Source organism: Cyprinus carpio, chromosome B7 (genome assembly GCF_018340385.1).
Source record: "Cyprinus carpio isolate SPL01 chromosome B7, ASM1834038v1, whole genome shotgun sequence".
In the NCBI taxonomy this organism is placed as follows: domain Eukaryota; kingdom Metazoa; phylum Chordata; class Actinopteri; order Cypriniformes; family Cyprinidae; genus Cyprinus; species Cyprinus carpio.
The window spans coordinates 10,333,870-10,356,897 of NC_056603.1; the positions used below are offsets into that span (position 1 = coordinate 10,333,870).

The window sequence follows — 23,028 nt, forward strand, 5'->3', positions numbered from 1 at the left end:
GTTCTATCCTCCATTATTGCCCACTGAGAACTAGTCATATTACAGAAGTTGAAGGTGTTATGAATGCCGCCATGTTGTCTTCAAAGCAAAACTGGCATCATTATTGTAAACTCAAACCTGGAAAAACCTAAATCACTGATGCAAATTCTCTTAGTCTGTTAATTGTTAAAAATATATGTTTGACATCATCAAACACTGATAAACAAACATAAATCATCAAAAACAGAATGATGACGATGACAACGATGATAAATACAGAAAACAAAGCAAAGAGAAAGCATTCTGTCAACACAGTATGTGATTTTGATACTAAGCGATTGATCTTAAAATGTAAAAACACAAGAAATGTGTGAGGAACTTACCATGGCGCGCCATATATTCGAAAGCCTTTGACGGTGACGTCAGAGTCCTGCAGGTAAACACAGTTTGTCAGGAGAGACTGAACATTGTCAAAGTCCTCGGGTTTCAACTTGGACACGGAGGGAAAGCGATAGTAATCCTGCTTGACCAGCTCCGACATGAAATCCTTATCGAAGGTCAGCTCATGATTCCCCGCGATCACCACTTTAAACTCGTATGGCAGGCTGCCTGCAACACCACAGAAAAACATACATGTTAAAACAGAACATTAACCCTAGATTTTCATATTCAACAAATAATGGCAACTAAAGCACTGGTTTGGAAGAACTGAGACAATATACAAGTTGACATTTTTACAATAGTAGTGCAACCTAACCATGCGCCTACAGAGAAATCTCATTGGTCCAAAATCTTACACCCCATAACTGCATGCTAAACATCACATATCTTCTGGTTGGACACTGTTGCACACTAGTTTGCATTCACCACTGACAGACATATTTCTTGTCAATGGAACTCACGTCTGGTCACATCTGAATTTTTCACTAAAAATGCTCTGTTGAAATTCATGTGAGGTTATTGCAATCCTGAGGAAAAGTCAGATAATGAAAAACAGGACTCTGCAAGTAGAAACAGGCCATTACAACAAAACATCTTTCTTTACCTCTCTATTCAGGCTACTGTCTATGGCTGGATATTGACTACAAGAACCTAAAGCTAAAACATATCAGAAAGACTTTTAGTCAAGGTTAAAGGTACTGTCCGTGTCTTCCAAGCCACTATGGCCTTTCTTTTTCCTTCTACAGAAAGTGTGCCTGTGCTCAAAGGTCAACGGCCAAAAATTTTTTATTGTAGTTGATGGATGGCTTTTTTTTTTTTTTTTTCTTCATTTCTTCATCCTTCATCACAGCAAAGCTCTTTTGTGCTGGTACATCAGGAAAATGCAACAGGGGAAGTTGTTCTTCACAGAACTCAAGCAAAAAGAGCGACCCTCTCTCTGTATATGACAGGAAAACACACAGACCGTCTCTCAGGGGATTGCATAACACATGTGGAACGCTTCAAATGCCGAGTGAGTTTGAGAACAAAACAACTCACAATATTTCACCTACCAAAACAGATGAAACAAGGTGCTTTTCAAAGCAAAATGGGGCTAAAAATGAAAAAGCAAAGACATAGTAAGTGTCAAAATCTGGTGTGATCAGAAGCTGTATAAAAGGTGCTCTTCGCAGCACATTATTTGTTCTCTTTTATGAAAGAAAACAGTGTGAAATAGCCACTTTAATAAAAGCTTTTCACAATTTAAATGGGAAGTGTGTCTTTTTTGGAAAACAATAAAAACCTATTAAATCTTGAACTGTAAAGGCATCTGAAAGGAGCAAAACGCTTGACCGAAAGTATAAAGAAAATAAAAAGATAAACCGATTTAAAAGTAAACACTTTCCCAGCAGTTTAATTTGCTTTCTTGCTCCTTCCATGTGCTCGGCACTATATAGACTGGGATATATCATAAATCCCAATCTAATCTAATAACAGGAGACCATCTCTCATCTCCGCAGTCCGCAGTCAGCCAAACGCCATCACGGATCCATTTACATGGAGCTTTCCCGTCGCACAAAACCGAATCACAAACCCCCGGCGGACGAGCTTCATGCCAGCCTCTCCATGGCGGAAAAAGGCCTAGAATGCAATTACCTCCCCACCGACTGCATCTTCTGCGTCCCCGCAGGGATTTTTACAACATTTTATTGCCATCAAAATGTATTTTTCGAAGAGGACTGCGGATATAAACTCTGTTTATTACTTTGAAGAAGCTACGGAGGAACATATGGGAAGGTATGTGGCATATGGGAAAGCGCTTACAGTCAAAGGGTTTTGGGTTTAGCCTCAGATTTTAAATATGATTTACATCAGAGGACCGGCGCGGGGCACAGTTTGGCAATCGCTGCGCGTAATGAATGTAAATCAAATTAGTGAAAATAAACTACACACCGTAAACATCTGAAACTGAAGGATGACTGGTAGGGAACATGTGTATTTTGTTGAAAACAGAGCGGTGCAATCACATTTGTCAAGTTTTTCGAACCGCTGCGCAAAAAAAAACATGTGGGATTTGATGAATAGAATTAAAAACAAAGAGCACATGGCACCAGAAAGCCCAACAGCACACATCACCAAACATTTAATCATAAATTAAAGCAATAGTTCGCCCAAAAATTAAAACTCATTATTTACTCTTCATTACGTTTTTCCAAACTAGCATGACGTCTTTTCCTCTTTCATGTCAACACAAAAGATTCATTTTTTAAAGAATATCCTGGTTACTCTTTTCGTATAATGAAAGGAAATGAGAACCAGGGGTGTCAAGCTCCAAAAAAGGTAAAAAAGCATCATACAAAGGATCATAAAAATGGTCCACATCATGACAATCTTCTTTGTAAATTACACTTTTTTTTATAAGTCCAAGTTCCAATTAATCAGTTTATTTTTGTTCACAATACCTGTTTTTGAAAGATTTTTTCATGAATCTGGCCAATCCACAAAACAATGTATGACAAGTAAAAAATTTAGAAGAGATGTTTTGATTTTAATTTAGTGTCTGATTAAGCCACAGTGTTATGCTATTTTTTTAGCTTATTGCTTTTGCAAAATAGCAGCATAATTAATAATTAATATTTACATTAAACAATTCGTCATTCGTCAAGTTGCTCATTGAAAGATTTCAGAGACTAAATTTATCTTTTCTATCTTTATCTTTTACAAAATGTAATGATGTTCTTGAGAGAAATACCAATGGGTGATTCACGAGTCACATGTTTCCAACGAATCACTTGAGTCTGAATGATTCGTTCATGAATCTGACTAATTTGATTCTTGAGTTGTCACTGACTCAATGTTCAGATCTCCACAGAAGATTTTTAGCAAATAAGAACTCATGAATCATATGAACTAATATTAAGACAGTTTTATGTTTCTTTTGTGTGCTTTGAGAAGCCTATTGTAAAGAGCAGGATATTCTTCAAAAATAAACCTTTCCTGTTTAAAACAAGAACAAAAGTCATACAGGTTTGCAATGACATGAGAGTAAGTGAATAATAACAGGATTCTCATTTTAAGGCAAACTATCCCTATATCTCAGCATTGACTGTTTAAAAAAACATGCAAACACTTTATTTTTCCACCCTCACAACATTGCAAAACAAAGGAACAAAGCTGATCTGTTGGACATGGGATCTATCAGCTGTCCTGCATTGATCAAAGAAATACCCAGTGAACTCAGACAAACGAAGTCAAGACCTAGGAAAGCTCCTTATTTACGGTGCACAGATCCATGTTTGCATCCGTGAATCCCACACGGAGAAGTACAGGTCAGATCTCACGGGCAAGATATCGAGCAGAACTGAACTTTAGCAAAGAAACCTCATTCCCACCGAGCGATTCCTGAGAATCGATCCCACTTATCAACAAAAACCATGATCAATGACAACGATTAGCAGCTGGGCTTTCTGTGCCAGAAAACAAACAAAAGTGAGCTACGCTTCACGAAAATGCATAGTGAATGAGGCAAACACAAAAAAAAGAGAGAGGAATGACAAAACCGGCAGTATTTAAAAGCTCTAAAATAAACAACACCAATTTCCCTTGCAAGTTTAATTTATCGAGGCCTTTTATGTGTTTTTTTTTTTTTTCTGTATCATTTAGCCCCTACTGCTAAAGAACAAAGAAGTGACCTTGGAAAGAAACGCAAGCATTTATGTTGTGGGACTCTCCAGAAAATACTGTATAACCGGAATGCTTTGGCTGAGACAATGAAAACACAAAGATTCTTTTTCCCGAAGATGCACTTCAGGCTCATCTGAGCAACTTACTTTCTGAGTTAGTCAAAAGGCTTATATAAACTACTCCATCATCGCGTCATGTTCGAGGGAACGATTTGTTTTAAACTGACTAAACTCTCTCCAAACATGGCTTTTGACAGAAGACAGCTTTCAGCCATCATGAGGTTATCTATCAGCACCCAGCTGTGTGTTTACAACAAAAAGCGATGATGTGGAAAATAATTTCATCGTCAGGTTTCCTTTGAGACGTGAATAATAAGAAAGTCGGAGCGTTCTCCGACCACCAGACACTTCAAAAGCTGCCAGGTGTCACATGCCAGATACAAAAATAAAAAAGTAGCGTCAAGTATGTTGATAGATGAAGGGATGGAAAGATTTGCTGACAGCTCTCTCCGTTTCTTCCCTTCTGATGCACTATTTTAACTGTGTGTGACACAGGAGGTGCGAAGGATAAACTAAGAGCCTGTGACATCAAAAATCAGGCCCCTGCAAATACAAATACAAGTGTCACAGAAACTCCTCTGAAATTGCAACTTGCCAAGATTTAAGTCACTTGTTATTTAAATGACCAACCAATAGTAAAATGATTTACTATGATTTTCTATTCTACAAGCTTCAGAGATCTTGTAGTAAGCATCTTACTACACTAAACATATATCTTACTACACTACAACATATTGGAGAAAAAAATTTAAAAGAGCAGCAGCAATTGTTTTGTGGGCCCAAAAATTAGGATCTGAATACATACAAAATACTAAATGATAAAACCTAAAAACTGTACTGAAAACAATGACAAGCTAAATATTTCACCAAATATTTTGGTGGAATAATAGAATTTTGCAAACACTATATGAGTGATGACTGACATATGAATCACAGAATCAAATTTCTGAATGAACCAACTCACTGAATCAACCTAGGTAAGCTGCAAAGATGCTGACTTAAACTTTCTTAGCAAGATTCTCTTTAAACAGCTGAACTACTGTCATGCTACTAAAGAAATAAAAAGAAGCTAATTTTGTTGCAGTACTTTTATATTGAAGATATTTGTGAGGACATTAACTTGTAGAAAATTCTCATAAAAATAGAGCACTAACAGTATAAACACTGCATTGAAAACAATGACAAACTATTTTGCTAGACAAGTAAACTAAGCAAATGTACAAAGACAATCGTCATTTTGGGATGAAGATAATTGTAAATATAAAAAATTATGTATTTATTTGTAAAAAACTAGCCTATATATATGATATGAATCAGTGAATCTAATTTCTGAATGAACCTATTCACTGAATCAAATTGTTCAAACCAAGTTGCAACCATACTGACTTTTAACTAACTTTGTTAGCAAGACTTTCTTTAAATCATTGCTCAAATAAAAGAGAAAACTGACATGCTACAGTACTTTTGGCCAGAAAACCAACTGAGAACACAACCATTTCTGGTCATAGTCTGACACATTTCAGAAAGCAATTACACACAATATCGAGTTTGCATAGTTAAAAGTGTCTGTGTTCATGTACTTGCGACAGTAATCGCAATACAGCATGACACAAAAATGTTTCGCAATGCTTGCTAAATTGCTACTTGACTGAAATACTAGCATCTAAAACCGTTATTTTGAAACCAGCTGAACTAGTGTTATAATATTTGTAAAAAGTTATACACGGCTTGAATATCGGTGCGCGACAGATGACGGAATGTATCATTTGCACGTGCTTTTGAGTCTTACCATTTTAAACATTCAAGTGCTCAATTCAGTACTTGCGCCTTCTTTGACTCTGAGAGCCTTTCTGTGAGCCGCCTCACACCCAAAGCGCACGCACATAGAGACGCGTCTGAGAGCGCGCGCCTTTGCGCGTAAACAGCCAAATACATACAAAAATATGTCAAAAGTGCCCGTCTTGATGAGTATTCATGTAAACAGTCGATTTATACTAAACATTGTCGGTATACAGGCTATTAAGGTAATGTAAACAGTTGAGAAACAAACCTTATGTGTAACAGTTTGATCCGTGCATGAGGCAGCAACCTGAATAAACCTGCTGCTCTGTCATTAATGTGCATTTATACACTGAAGACTAACCAGTGTTATTTTAAAGTTCAATAGATTATTCGGTTTCTGTGGTATCTCTGTACCTGAATATTACTGTAAAACCTACCTGAAAAACTTTAAAGCACGGTTAATTTAAGTTGTATCTTGTTATTGTATTTGTTTGTGCCATTGCTTGTCATTAATTTATTCCTATTTTATTACTGACTATTTACTTGTCTTTTTTAGTTAGCATAAATTCAATTCAGAGTTTGAAAGTTTTTTTTATAGTATCTTCCTCACAATATAAATATGAATCAACAACATTTATAAATTGTAAAACACAAATAGCCTACACTGGGTGACAAAACATTTAGGTTGTATGATTGTAGTTTAAAAATATGTCAAAAAAATACCCTAACAGGCCCTGTTATATTTTGCAATTTTAGTACTTTTTACATATATTTATTTCTTCTCTAACACTGCATATTGCTTGTGGTGCATGGCTCATGTAGAGAGGCCACATGGATACACATACAAACAGAATCACAATACACCGGATTCGCTGGTCTGAAGGTCAGCGGTGTGCGCAGCTTCACGGGTCAGTGTGATCTCTTTAGGCCTGCGTCACCCTCGGCCCGGGACTACCTGGCACCGACAGAGCTCAGGATGTCAGAGTCGGCAAGCGTTGGATTTAATCACATGTGTTTTGATCTACACCTCAACCAAAGCACAGGATCAAATAGGGCTTGAGGTGCAGGACTTACTACATACATGATCAAAACAATACAGCAACCTTCTAAACTACATTTCTAACAACACAATTATTCAAGAAACCCACTAAAATGTCACTAAGAATTTTTTTTGGACATGAAGCATGGTGATACCACAGTATATAGTACTTTGAAGTAATTCTGTGAGTATTTTGGAAAGAGTGGTTTTATGATTTTTAGCTTTATTTCTTTCAGTCATGGTCAGTAAACAAAATACCATATAATAGCTAAATATAAATTAAAATAACCCACAGTTCAAATCCCAAGAACTTTATGACTTTCTAACTGAAATTAAAACACATTAAAAGATGAATTTCCTAGAATATAATCAGATTTGCAATGCAGTGCGAAAGCCAAGACTTATGCAAATTACAAACTCCATGCATGCTAACACACACTGCTTAACAGATTGTGTGTGTGTGTGTGTGTGCGTGTGCGCGCGTGCGTGTTATACACACACTGTACTACAGCTCAAACTAATGAGAGCACGTCACGCATCAAGGGCTTCCAAACAGATATATTAACAAGAGTTATGGAAGTCAGGACTGATGTTTCAATCTCAAATCTATCAATCTCACAGTGTGTCACAGTAACAACATCCGTGATGGCCACGTGCTGCAAGCTGGCTATGATCTGGGGCTCTGTCAACAACAAATCATACTTTTTTGTCTGGAAATGTACTTTTTTAATAGCTACTGACAGCTGGTTATCTAATATACCGAAAATCAGCAGACAACTGCCTATAAAATATCAATTTATGCTAAGGATTCCTAAAACCTAACATTTAATAGCAATCTTTAATCTTTCCTCTAGATAGAATAAGTAAACAAAGCTGAAAATTGTGATATTCACAATTTTCAGCTTTTCCTTCATCTGTATTCTACATATTGTTTCTCAGAGGATTGTTCCTACACATTAAACCATGTTGAATTTAACCCTACATAAATAAGCATAATTAGTTGCTAATGAAGTTCCATTGCTCTCCTATGAATCAGTAATTAGAACGTCTTGTAGAAAATATTAAATAATTCTTACACCATGTCTACACCAGATAAAAAGATCAAAATAGCTCACACCGATTATAAGAAGCAGAGCTGTCTACACTGAAAACTTTTCTCCTGCCAGTTTATTGTCCTAGTCCATATGAAATACATTGCACATGAAAGCCACATTTAGATGTTGCTGTTCTCTTGCCTACTAATTTAAATGTACATTTTTGGTTTCTGATCATGTTTATGTACAGTTTTGTAAATTTCACCTTTTTGTGCAAAATACTGAAATTCATTCCATAACAACATAGTAAAAGTTCATTTTAACATTACTGAATTTACTTTCAATGGATTTTTCTTCATTTTACGGTCGCTGAAGTGTGGCTTATTGGCAACACTGGAGACTTCTACTGTAGACACAGCATTACTGAGTAAAAATCACATAAAAACTAATGTAAAATCAAAGGGTTCTGGATTATCAGTATTTATTAATCAATCAGTATGAGCTACAGTGGCACAGATACACTACCATTCAAAAGTTCAGAGCTGTTTAAGTTTTATAAAAAAAAATTTAAAAGAAGTAAATTACACTGATCATTGCTGAATTTATTTGATCAAAAATACAGTAAAAACAGCAATAATGAGTAAAAATTATGACCATTTTAAACAACTGTTTTCAATTTGAATATATTTTAAAATTAAATGTATTCCTGTGATGCAAAGATGAATTTACAGCATCATTACTCCAGTCTTTAGTGGAGGTTTTTTTTGTATTATTATTATCAATGTTCAAAACAGTTATGGCGCTAAATATTTTTTGTGAAAACCATTAAATGGATTTCTGGATCAATAGAAAATTCATTAGAAAAGAACAGCATCTATTTGAAATCTTTACTTTAGCATTTAATGTGCCCTTGCTGAACAAAAATATTGATCCTTGAAAAAAATATATCTTACTGACCACAAACTTTTGGATGGCACATTTTGTTTTAGAAGAGAAATACTTCCATACATCCAAATCCAAAGTTAAAAAGCTGAGGAAAACCAGCATAAAAAAATCTCACAAAAAGACTTGGAGTACCCAGAATTCCTCACTGAACGGAAAAAGAGATTCAGTAATGACACACACAGCCCACTGAACACGGATGAAGTAAGGAGGAGAAACTCGGCCTCTCCTGACCATTAGCTTCAGTCACTAGAACCTGTCACCACCACTTCACACGCGTGTTTGTGTGAGGGTCAGCTGTGATGCAAGGGGTTAAACGGTGGTTAATCGCAGCTCTTTACCTAACCAGTCGTTAAACTTCTTGACCTCCGAGGGCAGGCCCAGCTCGGTGAAGTCCCCCGTGTGCAGCAGAACATCCCCGAAAGGCATCTGGATGCCATCTGTCCGAGAGTGTGTGTCCGACACACACACAAAACGCGTGTGGCCACTCGGCTTGGGACTGTCGTACGAGGTGGGGTCCACCCTGAGAGCGAGATACAGATGGAGGGAGAGAAAGAGAAGGAGGGTATTTTATGAGCATGAAAATCAGCAGAAATAACTACACAATTGCTAGCCGGCTAGTTAAGTACATGAGCTCAGCAACGTGCTTAAAATCAGTCTGTCATTGCTATGCTCCTAACATGACAGAACAAACCAAAAAAATACAAAATTAGTGAATGAAGTATCACTATAGTGCCAAAAGTTTTATCTATAACAGATCCATGTGTGACGGAAACATTAAGGGATTTCAAGGGAAGAATCGATAATTATGATTTTTGTTATAATCGTGCAACCCTAGATGGAGAGTTGGATAGATAGACAAGACAGATGGATAGATAGATATTTTGGAACTGGAATGCAAAAAAACTTTTGTTACAGAAACCTTTTCTCATTTGCATTCACAGCTTTTGTGGAAAAGTGAAAACTAGAGAAGAATCTTTTGTTGCAGAAGCTCTGAAAATGGAAGCAGCCTTCAGAAATTCTCACATTTGATGTCAATTTAAGAGAATCACTCTCTTCTTGTCTGAACATCCTTTTATTTATTTTCCCAAAGATAGTTTGGGGGGAGAGGTGGGGGGAGGATGGGGGTGGAAGAAATTCTCCTTTATAACTCAAAAGGAATGAAAAAAGGATCTTGGCTGTAATTGAAGTCAGAAACGTGCAATAAGCCGCACACCCCTCACACCCCCAAACTATTATTTCATTACTAAAAGGGTTGTCAGTCGACAAAAAGCCCTCGGCTCTCTAATTAACACTTACATCTCCTGTTCGACTAAAAATATAAAGGACCTTATGAAGGGAGTTGGGCCATTGTGCACAACACACACACTCTCTCTGTCTCTCTCTCTCAAACACACACACACACTTCCATAAAGGAAAACAAGTATGTAAAGCAGTTGTACATAAAAGAGAACAGACTCAAATGAAAGAAAAGAAAATAGCGCAGGATGGCAAATAGCAAGTTGATCAAAAAGAAGACAGACAGAAAAAGAAGAAATATACAGAGGCATATATAAGGAAGAACGAACACAATAAAATAAAACGAAAGAATGAAGAAAAAGAAGGAAAGAAAAAGACACCCGTTTTCCATCGTCACTGGCTCGTGCATCTGTCTGAATTGTGATTACATTTATATGACCGAGTCATATCTGAAATGAACCACCTGCACAGAAAATCATGACACTTTAAAAAGGAGAGAGAGAGAGAGAGAGAGAGAGAGAGAGAGAGAAACAGGCAGACGGAAAATAATATTTGTTATTGATCACAATGCAGTAAATAAAAGCAGGCCCGGGCACTCTCTCTCACACACACACACACACACACACACACATACAAGTATTGATTAAATGTGGTCTGTGGTGGTCAGGCCAGCCACGGATATATAAAAGACTCGACAGATCTAGTTATGGAAGCGGCTGGCGTGCTGAACTCTGTGGCCTACACACACACGCACACACACACACACACACACACATGCACGCACGCATACACTCACACACGCGCGCGGTCATATGAATCTATTAGAGTCAACAAGGTTTTTCCACATGGAAACAGAGCTGTGTATCTGTCCGTTCGCTGTCACCTAAACATGCGACTCAAGGATTCGTTTCACAAGCAAACCAACATTTTAATGCCATCATGAAATAAAAATGGGAATTTGCTTTCTTAATACACTAATTTATGAGTTGTGAATGATTAACTGAGGCACATTTTAAAAAATGGCTTTTACATGAAAATCAAACCAGTGAGCATCAAGCATGAAGCCAGAGAAACAGTATTCCTGACCCTTAAAAACTGTTGATTCATTGATTTTTAAATATATATTTTCATTTGAATAAAACCAATTTATTTTCTAACAAAACATTTACCCAAGGTGCTTAGCTTTCTAAAAGAAAACCGAAATCACCGCAGCCACAAATATAGCCATGACCGGATGGAGCCTTTTGAATATTTGCTCATTGTTTTAAATATTCATTCAGTCTTTTAAATATTCATTAGGCGGGGGGAGAATAGAAAGGATTATTCGGACCAGGGGCTTATGAAGCCACTGAAATTGCATTAGAGCAAACCTGGAATGTGTGTGTGTGTGTGTGTGTGTGTGTGTGTGTGTGTGTGTGTGTGTGTGTGTGTGTGTGTGTTTGTGATGGGGATTGATAGTGTGTTTGGATGAAGAGGGAAGGATTTATATGTGTGTGTTGGTGGTGTTTATGTTAGACAGTAAATTTATGTTTCAGTAAACAACACTTAGATATGTGAAGCACAAACATCCTCATGCCAGGAAAAGACCTTTATAAAACACACACGTTTACACTCCGGATGCACCGTGGCTCTTTTATTGGATACGTGTGTCATATTGCACAGGAAAGCGTTTTGATTTCTGTTCAAAGATACTCTATTTGACAGCACTCACTTGATTCTTTAACCTTCAGGAACAACAAACAATTGAACTGTATCAAAGCTTCAGAAACAGCCACAGTTCATCTACTTCAGAAAGCCGAACACACGCATGCTATTTGTGGATCTCTCTTCCTTCCTCTGGCTTTTGTTATAAGAAATAACCTAAAATTTGTAAATAGCACTACAAAAACTAAGGCAGGGAACAATTAGCTGGTTTCTATTTGGACTTTTTTCCCTTTGTAGCACAGTTAACATCACGCCCTCAGTCCTCAAGGGAAGAAATAAAGTGACAAGTGATTAAAGATATTCGATATATGTTTATCTGCCATACAAATCATAGTGTTTGTGTCAATCAAGTCACAATCAGAGCTAAAAATTAGTGACATTTTGTTGGTTGCTTATTTCTATTTCTGTATGCTGTGCTGGTTAGCTCCGCCCACTGCACACTCTCATTGGTTAAAAATCCTGCTGCACAAAACAGTATGTTAAACATCAGATATGTTCTGATTGGCTGCTTTGCATCGAGCAAGTTTTCCAGATTATTTCTAACAGTCTATGAGCGAACAAGGCATCAGAGCAAAATAGGTTTAAAATCCACTTCTCTCAGAATTAAGCTTCTCTTTTTGAACCAGACTATCTCCATCAACATTTATATAGCCAGATTTACACTGTAATCCCACCCACTCTTCATAATTGACAGAGGAAATGTTAGTCAATGTGCTTTACAGCACAGAGACACCTGCGGTCCAATGAGAAGAAAGAATAATTACGTAGACCCTCCGTCGCCCACCCCAGCACTCATTATGACATAATGATTGTCCGGTCAATAGGCGGTTAATTTAGAGTCTGACCTCTGGTCTACGGGTTTAAAGGCAGTGCTCCAACTGCTAATTAACTCTGGGTCCTTGCGTTAGTCCGAAACATTCATTTTACTAATATTACTCTTTGCCAATGTAAATGAAATCATTAACAAATTACAAAACGGAGACAAATCCAGACAAACAAGTAATTGTAGATCAATATATCTGGTAAATGAGATGGTATTTTGTCAGTGGTTTTTGACATTAAAATCGATTGACAATGAATGGATTAATTACCTGTTTTCCAAAAGAAAGAAAAAAAAAAAAATGAATTACAATATTTTTTTCTTTTTTTTGTTAATTTTAAGCATTTCTGCAAGTTTTTTTTTTTTTTGCATTTTTTTTGCATTTTTGTGTAATTGTGTTTTTGCATTTATCTGAAATAAAATAAAAAATGATCCTGGAATGAAAAATAATAACCTATTTTAATAATAAAATAGTCCTAAAATCAGGTTGATGCATTAATATTAAAATATCACAAATAATAACATCACCAATGTGATGTTTACATAGGTGTATGATAAAAAAAAATTTATATTAATGTTAATTATTAAACAACCAGTATACTTACTAGAATAATTTTTATTGATTTAAACTCACAAATATGACATCATCACAAATATGATAGATGGATGGACAGACATACAGAGAGATAGGACATTATATCGGTCAAATCTAAAACAAACAAAAAAATATTACAGCCAATAAAAAATACATGCAATTTCTTCATAGAAGGATAAATCAGAGCTCTGCACAGACTACAAGGAAATATTTCGCATTTCTCTCCCGCCATGGAAAGATTCCTTCTTTAATGTAGGAATTTGGTGAGAGAGTGGCCGAGAGAAAGAGCCGGAGTGAGAGATTGAACCCTCTGTGTACAGTATGAATATTTCAGAGGGCCGTGTTTTGTAGATGTGGGGCACAGGGCTGTGAAAAAAGTGCCCTGCAGTCAAGCCTTTGATGCTGATAGCACCGGCGCTGCACTGATCTGCGGCAGGAAATGGACTTTTCAGTCTTATCTGCCTCACTCAGGGCCACGTGTGTGTGTGTGTGTGTGTGTGTGTGTGTGTGTGTGTGTGTGTGTGTGTGTGTAAGACAAGCAGGGGCAGGAAGCTCCATGAACCAGGGCCAAAGAATAAAAATTATAATGATAATCATCAAGAGGAGCCAAATATTTACTGGCTTCTCCACTCATGCGGCTCCGCTTGTACTGCTATTGGTGAAGAAACATCAAGCCGTACGTGCAGTCCACCACCTTCCCTCATACATAGCAATGAAATCCATTTCAGACAGAGAAACACTGCGTTTCTATCTTATCTTGTGCTTCTCAGCTGTCGGTGCTAATTCAATAAACTTCAGAGTAACACAGAGAGCACAAAAACAAGAGAGAGGCACACACAGAGAAAGAGAGAGAGAGAGAGAGAGAGAGAGAGAGAGAGAGAGAGAGAGAGAGAGAGAGAGAAGCTGGAAAAACAGGATGGAGGATGAGGATGAATGGGGAAACACTTCATGAACAAACATTTCAATTAGAACACGACAATTTGCATCCCTTTTAGAAACCACTGTGTATTTACACAGGTTGTGTTATTATTCAAAAATCTGCTGTATTGTAAGTCTAAAAATCTATTTAAAATTAAAATCACAGTTTCATTTCATATTCCACCAATCTCTCAACTTTTCATGTTTTGATGTCATTTTGAGCCCTTTGCCAAAACATATCATTCAGATTCACCATTGACAAGGATAAAAAAAAAGTGTCCAATAAAACAATAAGCCAAATGATGTTATTAGACAGGATGCAAAGTGCTTCCAGTGGATTATTGCGTCTATAAAAATGGTGACAATACCATACTGTATAATAAACATTAACTATGAATTATCATACTTATCAATTATACTTACTCAAATAGTGTATGTTGATTAACTTAAATATATATTACACTCATTAATAACTACCATTCAAAAACTACCATTCTTTGGCATCAGTAAGATTTTTAAAGAAAGAAATGAATAGCCTACTTTTTATTCAGGAAGAATGCATTAAATTGATCAAAAATCACATTAGTTATGGTTTAAAAAGATTTATTTTTCAAATAAAAGCTGTATATAACAAATCAGCATACATGAATGGTTTCTGAAGGATCATGTGACACTGAAGTAATGATGCTGAAAATTCAGCTTTGCCACCACAGGAATGGATTACATTTCAAACCGTGTTAAAATGAAGAAACCCCCCCCCCCAAAAAAAACGTATTTTACATTGTAATCTTATTTCACAATATTACTGTTTTTACCGATCAATACATACGCCTTGGTGAGCTAAGCACACTTTCTGTGATTCAGAATGTTTTAACACTGCAGACTTTAGAGCTGAAACAGTTAATCCTGAAGTGGCTGTTATAAAACAGATTCCTTCAATTGAAGGAAAAGTTACAGAGCGTGCAATGCAGTCCACCGTGACATCTAAAGCAGAGTATGAGGCCAATCTAATCTTAACAAATAATCTATTCAGAACTAGCAAGTCAGACGTACTTTATCTGCGACAGAGGTGGGGAATTTTAGCCAATCGATTTAACAGGATCTTCACTTCTGTCTCTGTGTCACAGTGCCGTTTGTCTGGAAGGGAAGTGCACGGTCGCCTGTGCTGAAATGTAAAAAAAAAAAAAAAAAATACTTCAAACGTACAGACCTGTCCCAGGCCTGCCCAATGTCAATTGTCACTTGACCCCTGTGACCTTGTGCAGTGGCTGCCTCGGCGGACAGAAGCTGTGTGAGTTTAATCAAGGGTTCTCTCATTTCAAAGGCCTCGGGAAGTCCTGTGTAACCCTCCCTCCCACACACACACAAGCTAAAACAGATCCCCCTGAAAGAAAGAGTCAGGCCTTTCAGAGGAACCACCGGAATGAGAGAGAGTTCTGATTTAATTCTGCGGGACATCTGCATTACAGAGGCAGGCTAGAGTGCTTACTGCAATTACAGTCCACGCAAAGCCCCGCTAGTTCCAATATTTTCAATCCCATGCACTTCTATTACACGCAGATGCGCACACGAACGTACGTACTGCACTTGATTCCTGTCGTTTGTCACTCATGTGCTGTAGAAAGACGACGTAAAAAAGCCGAACTTAAATCTTTAAAGACAGGTGCGGTAAAACCTGCTCGTACACAGCATGTCAACGCATCCTATCTAGGCTAGTCACCATATTCTCTTTTAGAATAGGAATTTCTGCATGCCTTTCATCAATGGAAAAAAAGCTAAGATTTTTTTAAATGAAGACTTCGCAGAGCAACAATATTCTTCTTTCTCCTGTCCAACAACAAGATAAATACATGACGTAATTCCAACAACACTGAATTCAAAGCGGATACAAAAGTCTTAATTTGTTTGTGCGCTAGAAAGCGTGCTTCTTCCCCGTGGCTGGGATGAAATGAACGTCGAGTTGAAATTCTTAAACGCTTCGCACTTTTATGAGCATTTTAATTATTCAAAGGTTGAGAAATTAACAGAGCTAGAGGAAGTCAATCATAGCTGCACAATGAAAAGAGAGAGAGAGAGGGGAAAAGTGAGGGATAATTCAGTCTTGCAGACTTACAAACGAAGTGCACAATATTGCAATTGCAATCCTAGCGAAATTAATTTTTATTATTTTTCTATTAATTGATTTTAATTAATCAAGTTAGTAATGATAGAGAATTAATTCATAAACCTTAAGTACACTAAATTTGCTTCATTTCGAGACTGACATCATTCATTCAAGACTCATTTGTTTATGAATCACAATACTGTTCAATTGTTTTTAGTTTTTGTTTTTTACTAAAAATGAACCAACTCATAAGTCATTTGCTTGTGAATCAGACTACATTGGACATGCTGTATGTGTTCTTGAATTTTTCATTTTATATATCATTCAATTCACATTCACTACTTAAACCAGTATCGCATTGATGAATCTATCCAAAACAGAACTATCGTTTTGTTCCATTTTTTCTTTGTGATTTCATAATCAATCTACTTTGTATTGAACAGCTGAGTATTTTTAGGCTGGCATCCGTTCAGGCCTGAGCACGTGCACATTTAAGAGCAGGGCAACGGAGCCAAAGATCAATTACACTCTTATTAAAGAGGGCTGAAGAAAAAAGGCACAAGAGCTGCCGGGCCGTGCTCGGTTATTTCTGTTAGATCAGGTTAAAAAAAAAAAAAAGGGCAACAACCAATTTCAGGTGGAAGGTGGCTGTGGGGAGGAGGGGTAATGAGGGAGCAGGTGAACAACCGATTTCAATCACAAAGAAGATAGGGAGAGAAAAAGAAAGAGAGGGAGCAAATAAAAAAGGATGTAGGAGAGACAGTAAATAAAAATATATAACTAGACTAGCAGTACTTACAAGGTAGCAAAAGTATAGTTAAAGCTTTAGGTGATTTGGAATTTAAACTGTGGTTCTGCGTAAATGCTGCATCAGAAATTTGTCATTGAGAATAAACATATAACGTAATGTTACCTTCAGTGCAAAGCCAGCTATGAGGTTAAATAGATGCAAAAAAGAAAAGACCTATCACATTTCAATATGCAAATAAGCACAAGAGAGAAGACCAGTTGCAATGCAGTATGCAAATAAATGCAAGAAAGATCAAATCACAATGCAGTATTTTAGATTCTGAAACACTATCAACATTTTCAAACTTTAAATCTTAAATTTCTTAAGTAATCTCTCTAAAAAAAACCAAAAAAAAAAAACCAGGCAAAATAATGCAAATTTGAGGCTGAAATTATCTACACAAAAACTTTGTGGATGAGAAGAATAGTTTTAATCGGGTGCTGCCTTTTAAACACTTTGAAAATTAAAGTAAAAAAAAAAATAAAAGTAATGTGAGCTTTAGATATTGTTAAACAATGTTCTCAGCATTTCTTTTCCATAAATCACACAAGCTCCAATAGTTGAGGCGACATGACTTGCACCAGAGCATATGCTTTATGTTGCTGTGAATTTGTTTCATGCAATCAAGAGGAAAAAAAAACAAAAAAAAAAAAACAAACATAGGTGCCTAAAAGAAAGGGGAGGGAATCAAGACTGTCAAACGTGCTAGTTTTTGGCCAGAGTGCTGCACAAAAGAAGAACGTTTCTTCCTAAGTCTTCCTCTGACTCCTGAGGTCACGCTGGCGAGCCTTAACGAGGGTAATTGCTGTCGATGCACAGGGGCCATGTGCATAATTGGGTCACGGCCACGATCATATGAACACACAACGTTTACTGTGTAGCGTCACGTAATTCCCTGCTAAACCTGAACAGACATGAAGTCAGCGTGAGAGCCAAACTGAGCCACTTTGTTAAACCACTTTTTCTATATTATTCCAAAGTTAAAAAAACAACAAACATTTTTAATCTCTGGAGCATCGTTCCTTCTTAGCTGACATCAACCAACTAGTCTTTTAAATTTTACTGCAAACTCTAGCGTGGAACTGCCACAAAGAATAACTCCCAATGGACAATTGCAAACCTACCTTTTTTTGTATCCATTCACAATGATATATGCTACTGATATAAAACAGGTTTCGAATTTCAGTTCACACTGTAAAAAAAAAAGTACCATTTAAATTAACTAACAATATGATCCTAAATTTAACGGTAAAAAAATTAATTTACTTTATATTTAGTGGATGTATTTGATCTAATGGGATATTTCATGTAATTTACAGTAAAATATTGTTAAATGTACCAGTTTTTGAAAGTGCAAAAGAACTTATAAGAGAAGTCATCTTATTCTTCATGGTGAAAAAAAACAAACATACATTCCCAGAATTTTGCGTGACTGCTCACGTTTGATGGGTTTTCCCTGAAATTACAGTTTCTTCTTTCTTTTTCTTATTAGTCATGTACATTAGGGATTTAGGCTACATTACATCTTCTCTTAGCCATATGTGGTTTTAAGGTGGTTGATAGTATATTATAAATCCAAAAAACAGATTTTAGTCATTTGTTATATCAAAAAAAATTTCAGCTATACATTATACACATTGTTTACTGTACATTTAATTTCAATATGAGAAGATAGTTTCCAATTTTTTTCAGTAAAGTTCAGGCAACCACAGCTACTGTTTTTTTTCTCCATAAATTTCACAGATTTTATTTTTTATTTCAGGCCGACTATAAGGACCAGATCAGGTAGATGCAGCTTTAAAGTAAAGCAAATTACAGTGCATGCTGACCAGAAACCAAAAACATGGCCTTTTCTAAACGTCCCCAATTTCTTCAAGCAAATGTGCAGTTGTGTGTGTTTATGTCCAGCAACGCTAGCCTCTGGTAAACACGATCATTATCTCCTCAATCTAAACAAGCCTTTGCCTTCCCAGAACACACTGCTCTATAAGCAAGGAGGTGATTAAGGAGAAAGCAGTGGACGAAGCAGAGCTGATACTAGAAAGGAATCACAGGCCTCGGTATGTTAAATCACGGGTGATGCAAACACCAGTGGCTTTAAATAATGATGCAGCTTTTTTAATCTTCATCATGTTTCAGCTCAAAAACACTTGCTGTGTTAAAACGGCTCGGTTTTGTACTTTAACTGAACAGATCGTGCAAAATTATCAGCCTATCAAACGGACAATAAGAACTGAAATAATGTAAAAGCTTTTTGTAATAACACCAGCATGCATACAGTAGTCATTTTATCATCATATTCAACCCAAAAATTAATAATGCTCAAAAACAGCATGTCTGCTGCAAAGACTTTTTCTTCCAAACCACACACCGCTACACGTGGAGTGAACAATCCGGTTTTAAATTGCACATAATGTAGTGCATGAAAATGTATTTGACAAAGAATTCGGTGTATGTTTCACCTGAAATATGTAATATTGTGCCACAGCTGAGGTTGATATAAAAACCAAGAGCCTGAAAATCGTAACTCGTAATCATAACCATCTATTTCTGTCTGACCCGTGTAGACCATTATGCTATTAAAGGTATCTTGTGTCGAATGCAGTCCAAACCTATTACAAAGTTTGCTTATTCAGGAACAAACACCATGTTAGACATATAAGGCTTTGTGATACTGCGAGCATGACAGACCTGGAATAAAGTATGAATTGATGCATTTCTTAATTTCAAAGTGAGCACAAAACAGAATAGCTAAAAACTAAACTAAACAGAATGCATAAAAAAAAGCAAACAGAGCTGTATTTCTGTGCATTGTCACTTGTTACTCACATATGCACGTGTGGCGGTTGAAAGCGGCTCTGGTTAATGTTGTAGTGGGTGAAGGCCTGCGTGGGGTTGGAGCTGTACTCGTCCACCGAGATGGTCACTTTGCCTTGTGACGGCATTCCGTGGGCCATTCTTTTTCCACGTGACACATGAGACACTTCACCAGGACCCTGGAGCGACCCACGCAGTCGGCATCCTTAAACACGGAAAAGAACCCTTGAAAGTGCCGAGATGGAGGATGATATACTGTCTGTAAAGATCGAGTGACAGAAAAAAAGATTATGATGTGAAATCAATTGCATAAAATGACTGTATGAGTAATACATAGAAAAAAATAGATGGTAAAACAAGGGAAGACACTGAAATGAAAAAAAAAAACTGCAGTAAAATTTTAATTATGCACAATAATTGCTTGCTTGAATGTCTATTATCCATTTTATAATCTTTATATGAATGTAAAGAGTAATTCACTACAACATAAAAGTGGACAAAAATGGACAATCATTACATTTCTACATAAATTTTTTTAGGTTTATTTAGTCATATTAAATTATATTTTCATCTTGCAAAGAAAAAAACAATTCAATTAGATGTTACTACCATAAACACACACAAGTTATTATTATTATTTTAATTTATTTTTTGCAATGCATATCAATTTTATTTTCTAGAATACATCTGCATAAATATTTAAAGCTTTTCTGGCAAACATCTCAAAATTACAATTTATAATCATTTTCATATCATTCATTTCCACTTTAAATTAATGATAAACACAACTTTATGCTCATCACTAATAAAGTTGTTCAGAGCCTCCTCTAAAATCAACAACACAATCTCCAGCTACGAACTTAAGCAAAACTTAAGCACAGTGTCTAATGACAGATGAATGAGTGAGCGATATAACAGCACCATGATCCAAAACACAACTCAACTGACTAATCAAACTGACAAGAAAATCTGAGCAAAAGTGTTGAAAACAAAACTTAACAGAAAAGGCTGAGTGAGAGAAAGGTGAGGTGAGAGTCGGGTTATCATGTGGGGAGGTTCAGTTAACCACAACCAACTACAAAATCCAACCCTCTCAAAACAACTTTCATCCGTTTACTTAAAAAGATGTTATAAGATATTTACTGTAGAAACTGTATAGCATGTTGCTGTCAGTTTGTATTTTATTTAATATTTAAATATAATACAAATAAAAGAAAATAATATATATATGGGAAACAATTAGAATGACCATTATAGTATTTACTGTTTAAATTAATGCATAAATAATAATCACTGATTCTGCACAGGAACACCCACCACAAAGTACGTTTTTGTGTTTCTGATTAAATACTGGTTTACCGCACTAGATTTAGCTTTGACACCTTAGCTTGAGACAACAACCCATCATCGTACATCCTAAAAACTGAGTAAAGAGTGATACTGCTCTCTCCGTGTTATCTACTGTACCAGCCAGGTGTGTGTAAAAATCATGCTACTTCACTAAATACAACATATTTAAATGTGTACAAGACTGAAAGCATTTAAAATGTGATGCAAATGAATTCTTGCATCTTGTTCTGTAGTTCTGGACATGCAAGAATTAGTCAGTAGTATTCTGTCAATCAGTTATTTTTTTTTATATTGATGAATAATTTATGAGTCTTGTCTAATGTATGAATCTTGTCTTCCGTCCCCTCTTCAATATCTCTGCAGCTTTACTTCATACCATTATTATTATAATACGTATTATTTTGCAAAAGTCTTTTTTTCACTTAACTGTAACACATAGTTAGTTATGCTTACTGTATTGAAATCTACAGAACTGTACTTATGACATACTAATAACAACCTTAATTATAATTACACTTATTTTAACTTAATTTAAAAGTATTATCATACACTACATTATACGGTATGTTTTATACTAGCCTACTACAATTTTTTTCCCCACGTATCTCTCATTAAGTTATCTTTGATTTCACGTCAAACTCTTTCAGTAAATTACAATTAACTCTACAGGTGATATACTAGTTTGTTTAACGTACATCAAACAGTTTTTTTTTTTAATTCTCAATTTCTTCATAAAACAATATTTATCTCCATTAATCCGCGAAATTTGAGAAGAAAAAAAAACGATAAAAAAACGCTTTCCTGCCCTCAGCTAGCTTCAACCACTAGCATAGCTGCGTAAAAACCTGCCGCTGCGTTTAATATATAACATCTATATCCCCGCGTGATATTTATTTGCGCACAGCTCTACCGCTTCCGGCTGAACAATGCGAGGGAACGATCCAAATAAAGGCTGCAAATCATGCTTCAAGTGCGGACTACACTCTTCAGAGAGAGAGCACAAGAGATCAAGTTGAACCTACATCACCCCCGACTGCAATATCGCCGACATTTCTTGTTAAAAACACGCAAAGTCGCGCGTAAATGTGTCCAGCACGCCTGCCGCGAAGGGTGATCGTTCCCCGGGTGAGTGGCCGCGCTGACACCGCCGCTCAATGACAAGCCACCTCTAACCCTTTTGTGTCTTATTTTTTTTTTTTCGCTCCCTGTCTAAGCGTACATTTCCAGGCTGCATAACACAGCAGAAGAGGTCGGAAGACCCCGTTTCTCTCTCGCCCACCTCTAAAGATGTTGCTCCATACACGCCGTGGAATGCAGATGTCTGTAGCCGAAGAGGTGGCACTCGGAGCCGGGCAGGGGCAGGACCCTCGACCCTGGGAGACCCTCCGGCGAAGCTGGCGGCGAGACGCGGGAGGAACGGCGCAGACAGGCGGCGCGAGCCTGGCTCTGACTGGCGGAGAGGGGGAGTGAGTCTAGACCGCAGCAGAGGAAGAAAGGACTGCCACTGGGGTCAGAGAGCAGCGACGAGAGCATAGCCTCCGTACTAGCATGGCGGAGCGAGAGTGTGTGTGGTTACTCCTCCCCTACCTCACAAGAGTCTGCCATGATATGCGTTCACACGTGGAGAGGAGAGACTCTTCTGCTGATTATTTTCGCGTCTTTCTGCAGTGTCCTTTGTTGCATTTTAGCGCATTCATTTAATCAAACCTGAGAGGACCTAAAGTACCTGGAGAAAGTGCTTATTTGGGTTGC

The 23,028-nt window shown here is 36.9% G+C and overlaps 1 protein-coding gene across 1 annotated transcript in view; it reads right to left on the reverse strand.

The window, feature by feature from the left end:
- mpped2a (metallophosphoesterase domain containing 2a) overlaps nt 1-22,823 on the reverse strand; it is a 55,370-nt gene extending 32,547 nt beyond the window's left edge. Inside the window, exons 1-4 of the mRNA XM_042727196.1 lie at nt 22,556-22,823; nt 19,939-20,185; nt 9,281-9,462; nt 363-588 (exon numbers count right to left, since the gene is read on the reverse strand). Coding sequence (XP_042583130.1) covers nt 363-588; nt 9,281-9,462; nt 19,939-20,066 — 536 coding nt within the window. The 5' untranslated portion in view covers nt 20,067-20,185; nt 22,556-22,823. The remainder of the gene's footprint in view (nt 1-362; nt 589-9,280; nt 9,463-19,938; nt 20,186-22,555) is intronic.
- Nucleotides 22,824-23,028: the final 205 nt, after the last annotated feature.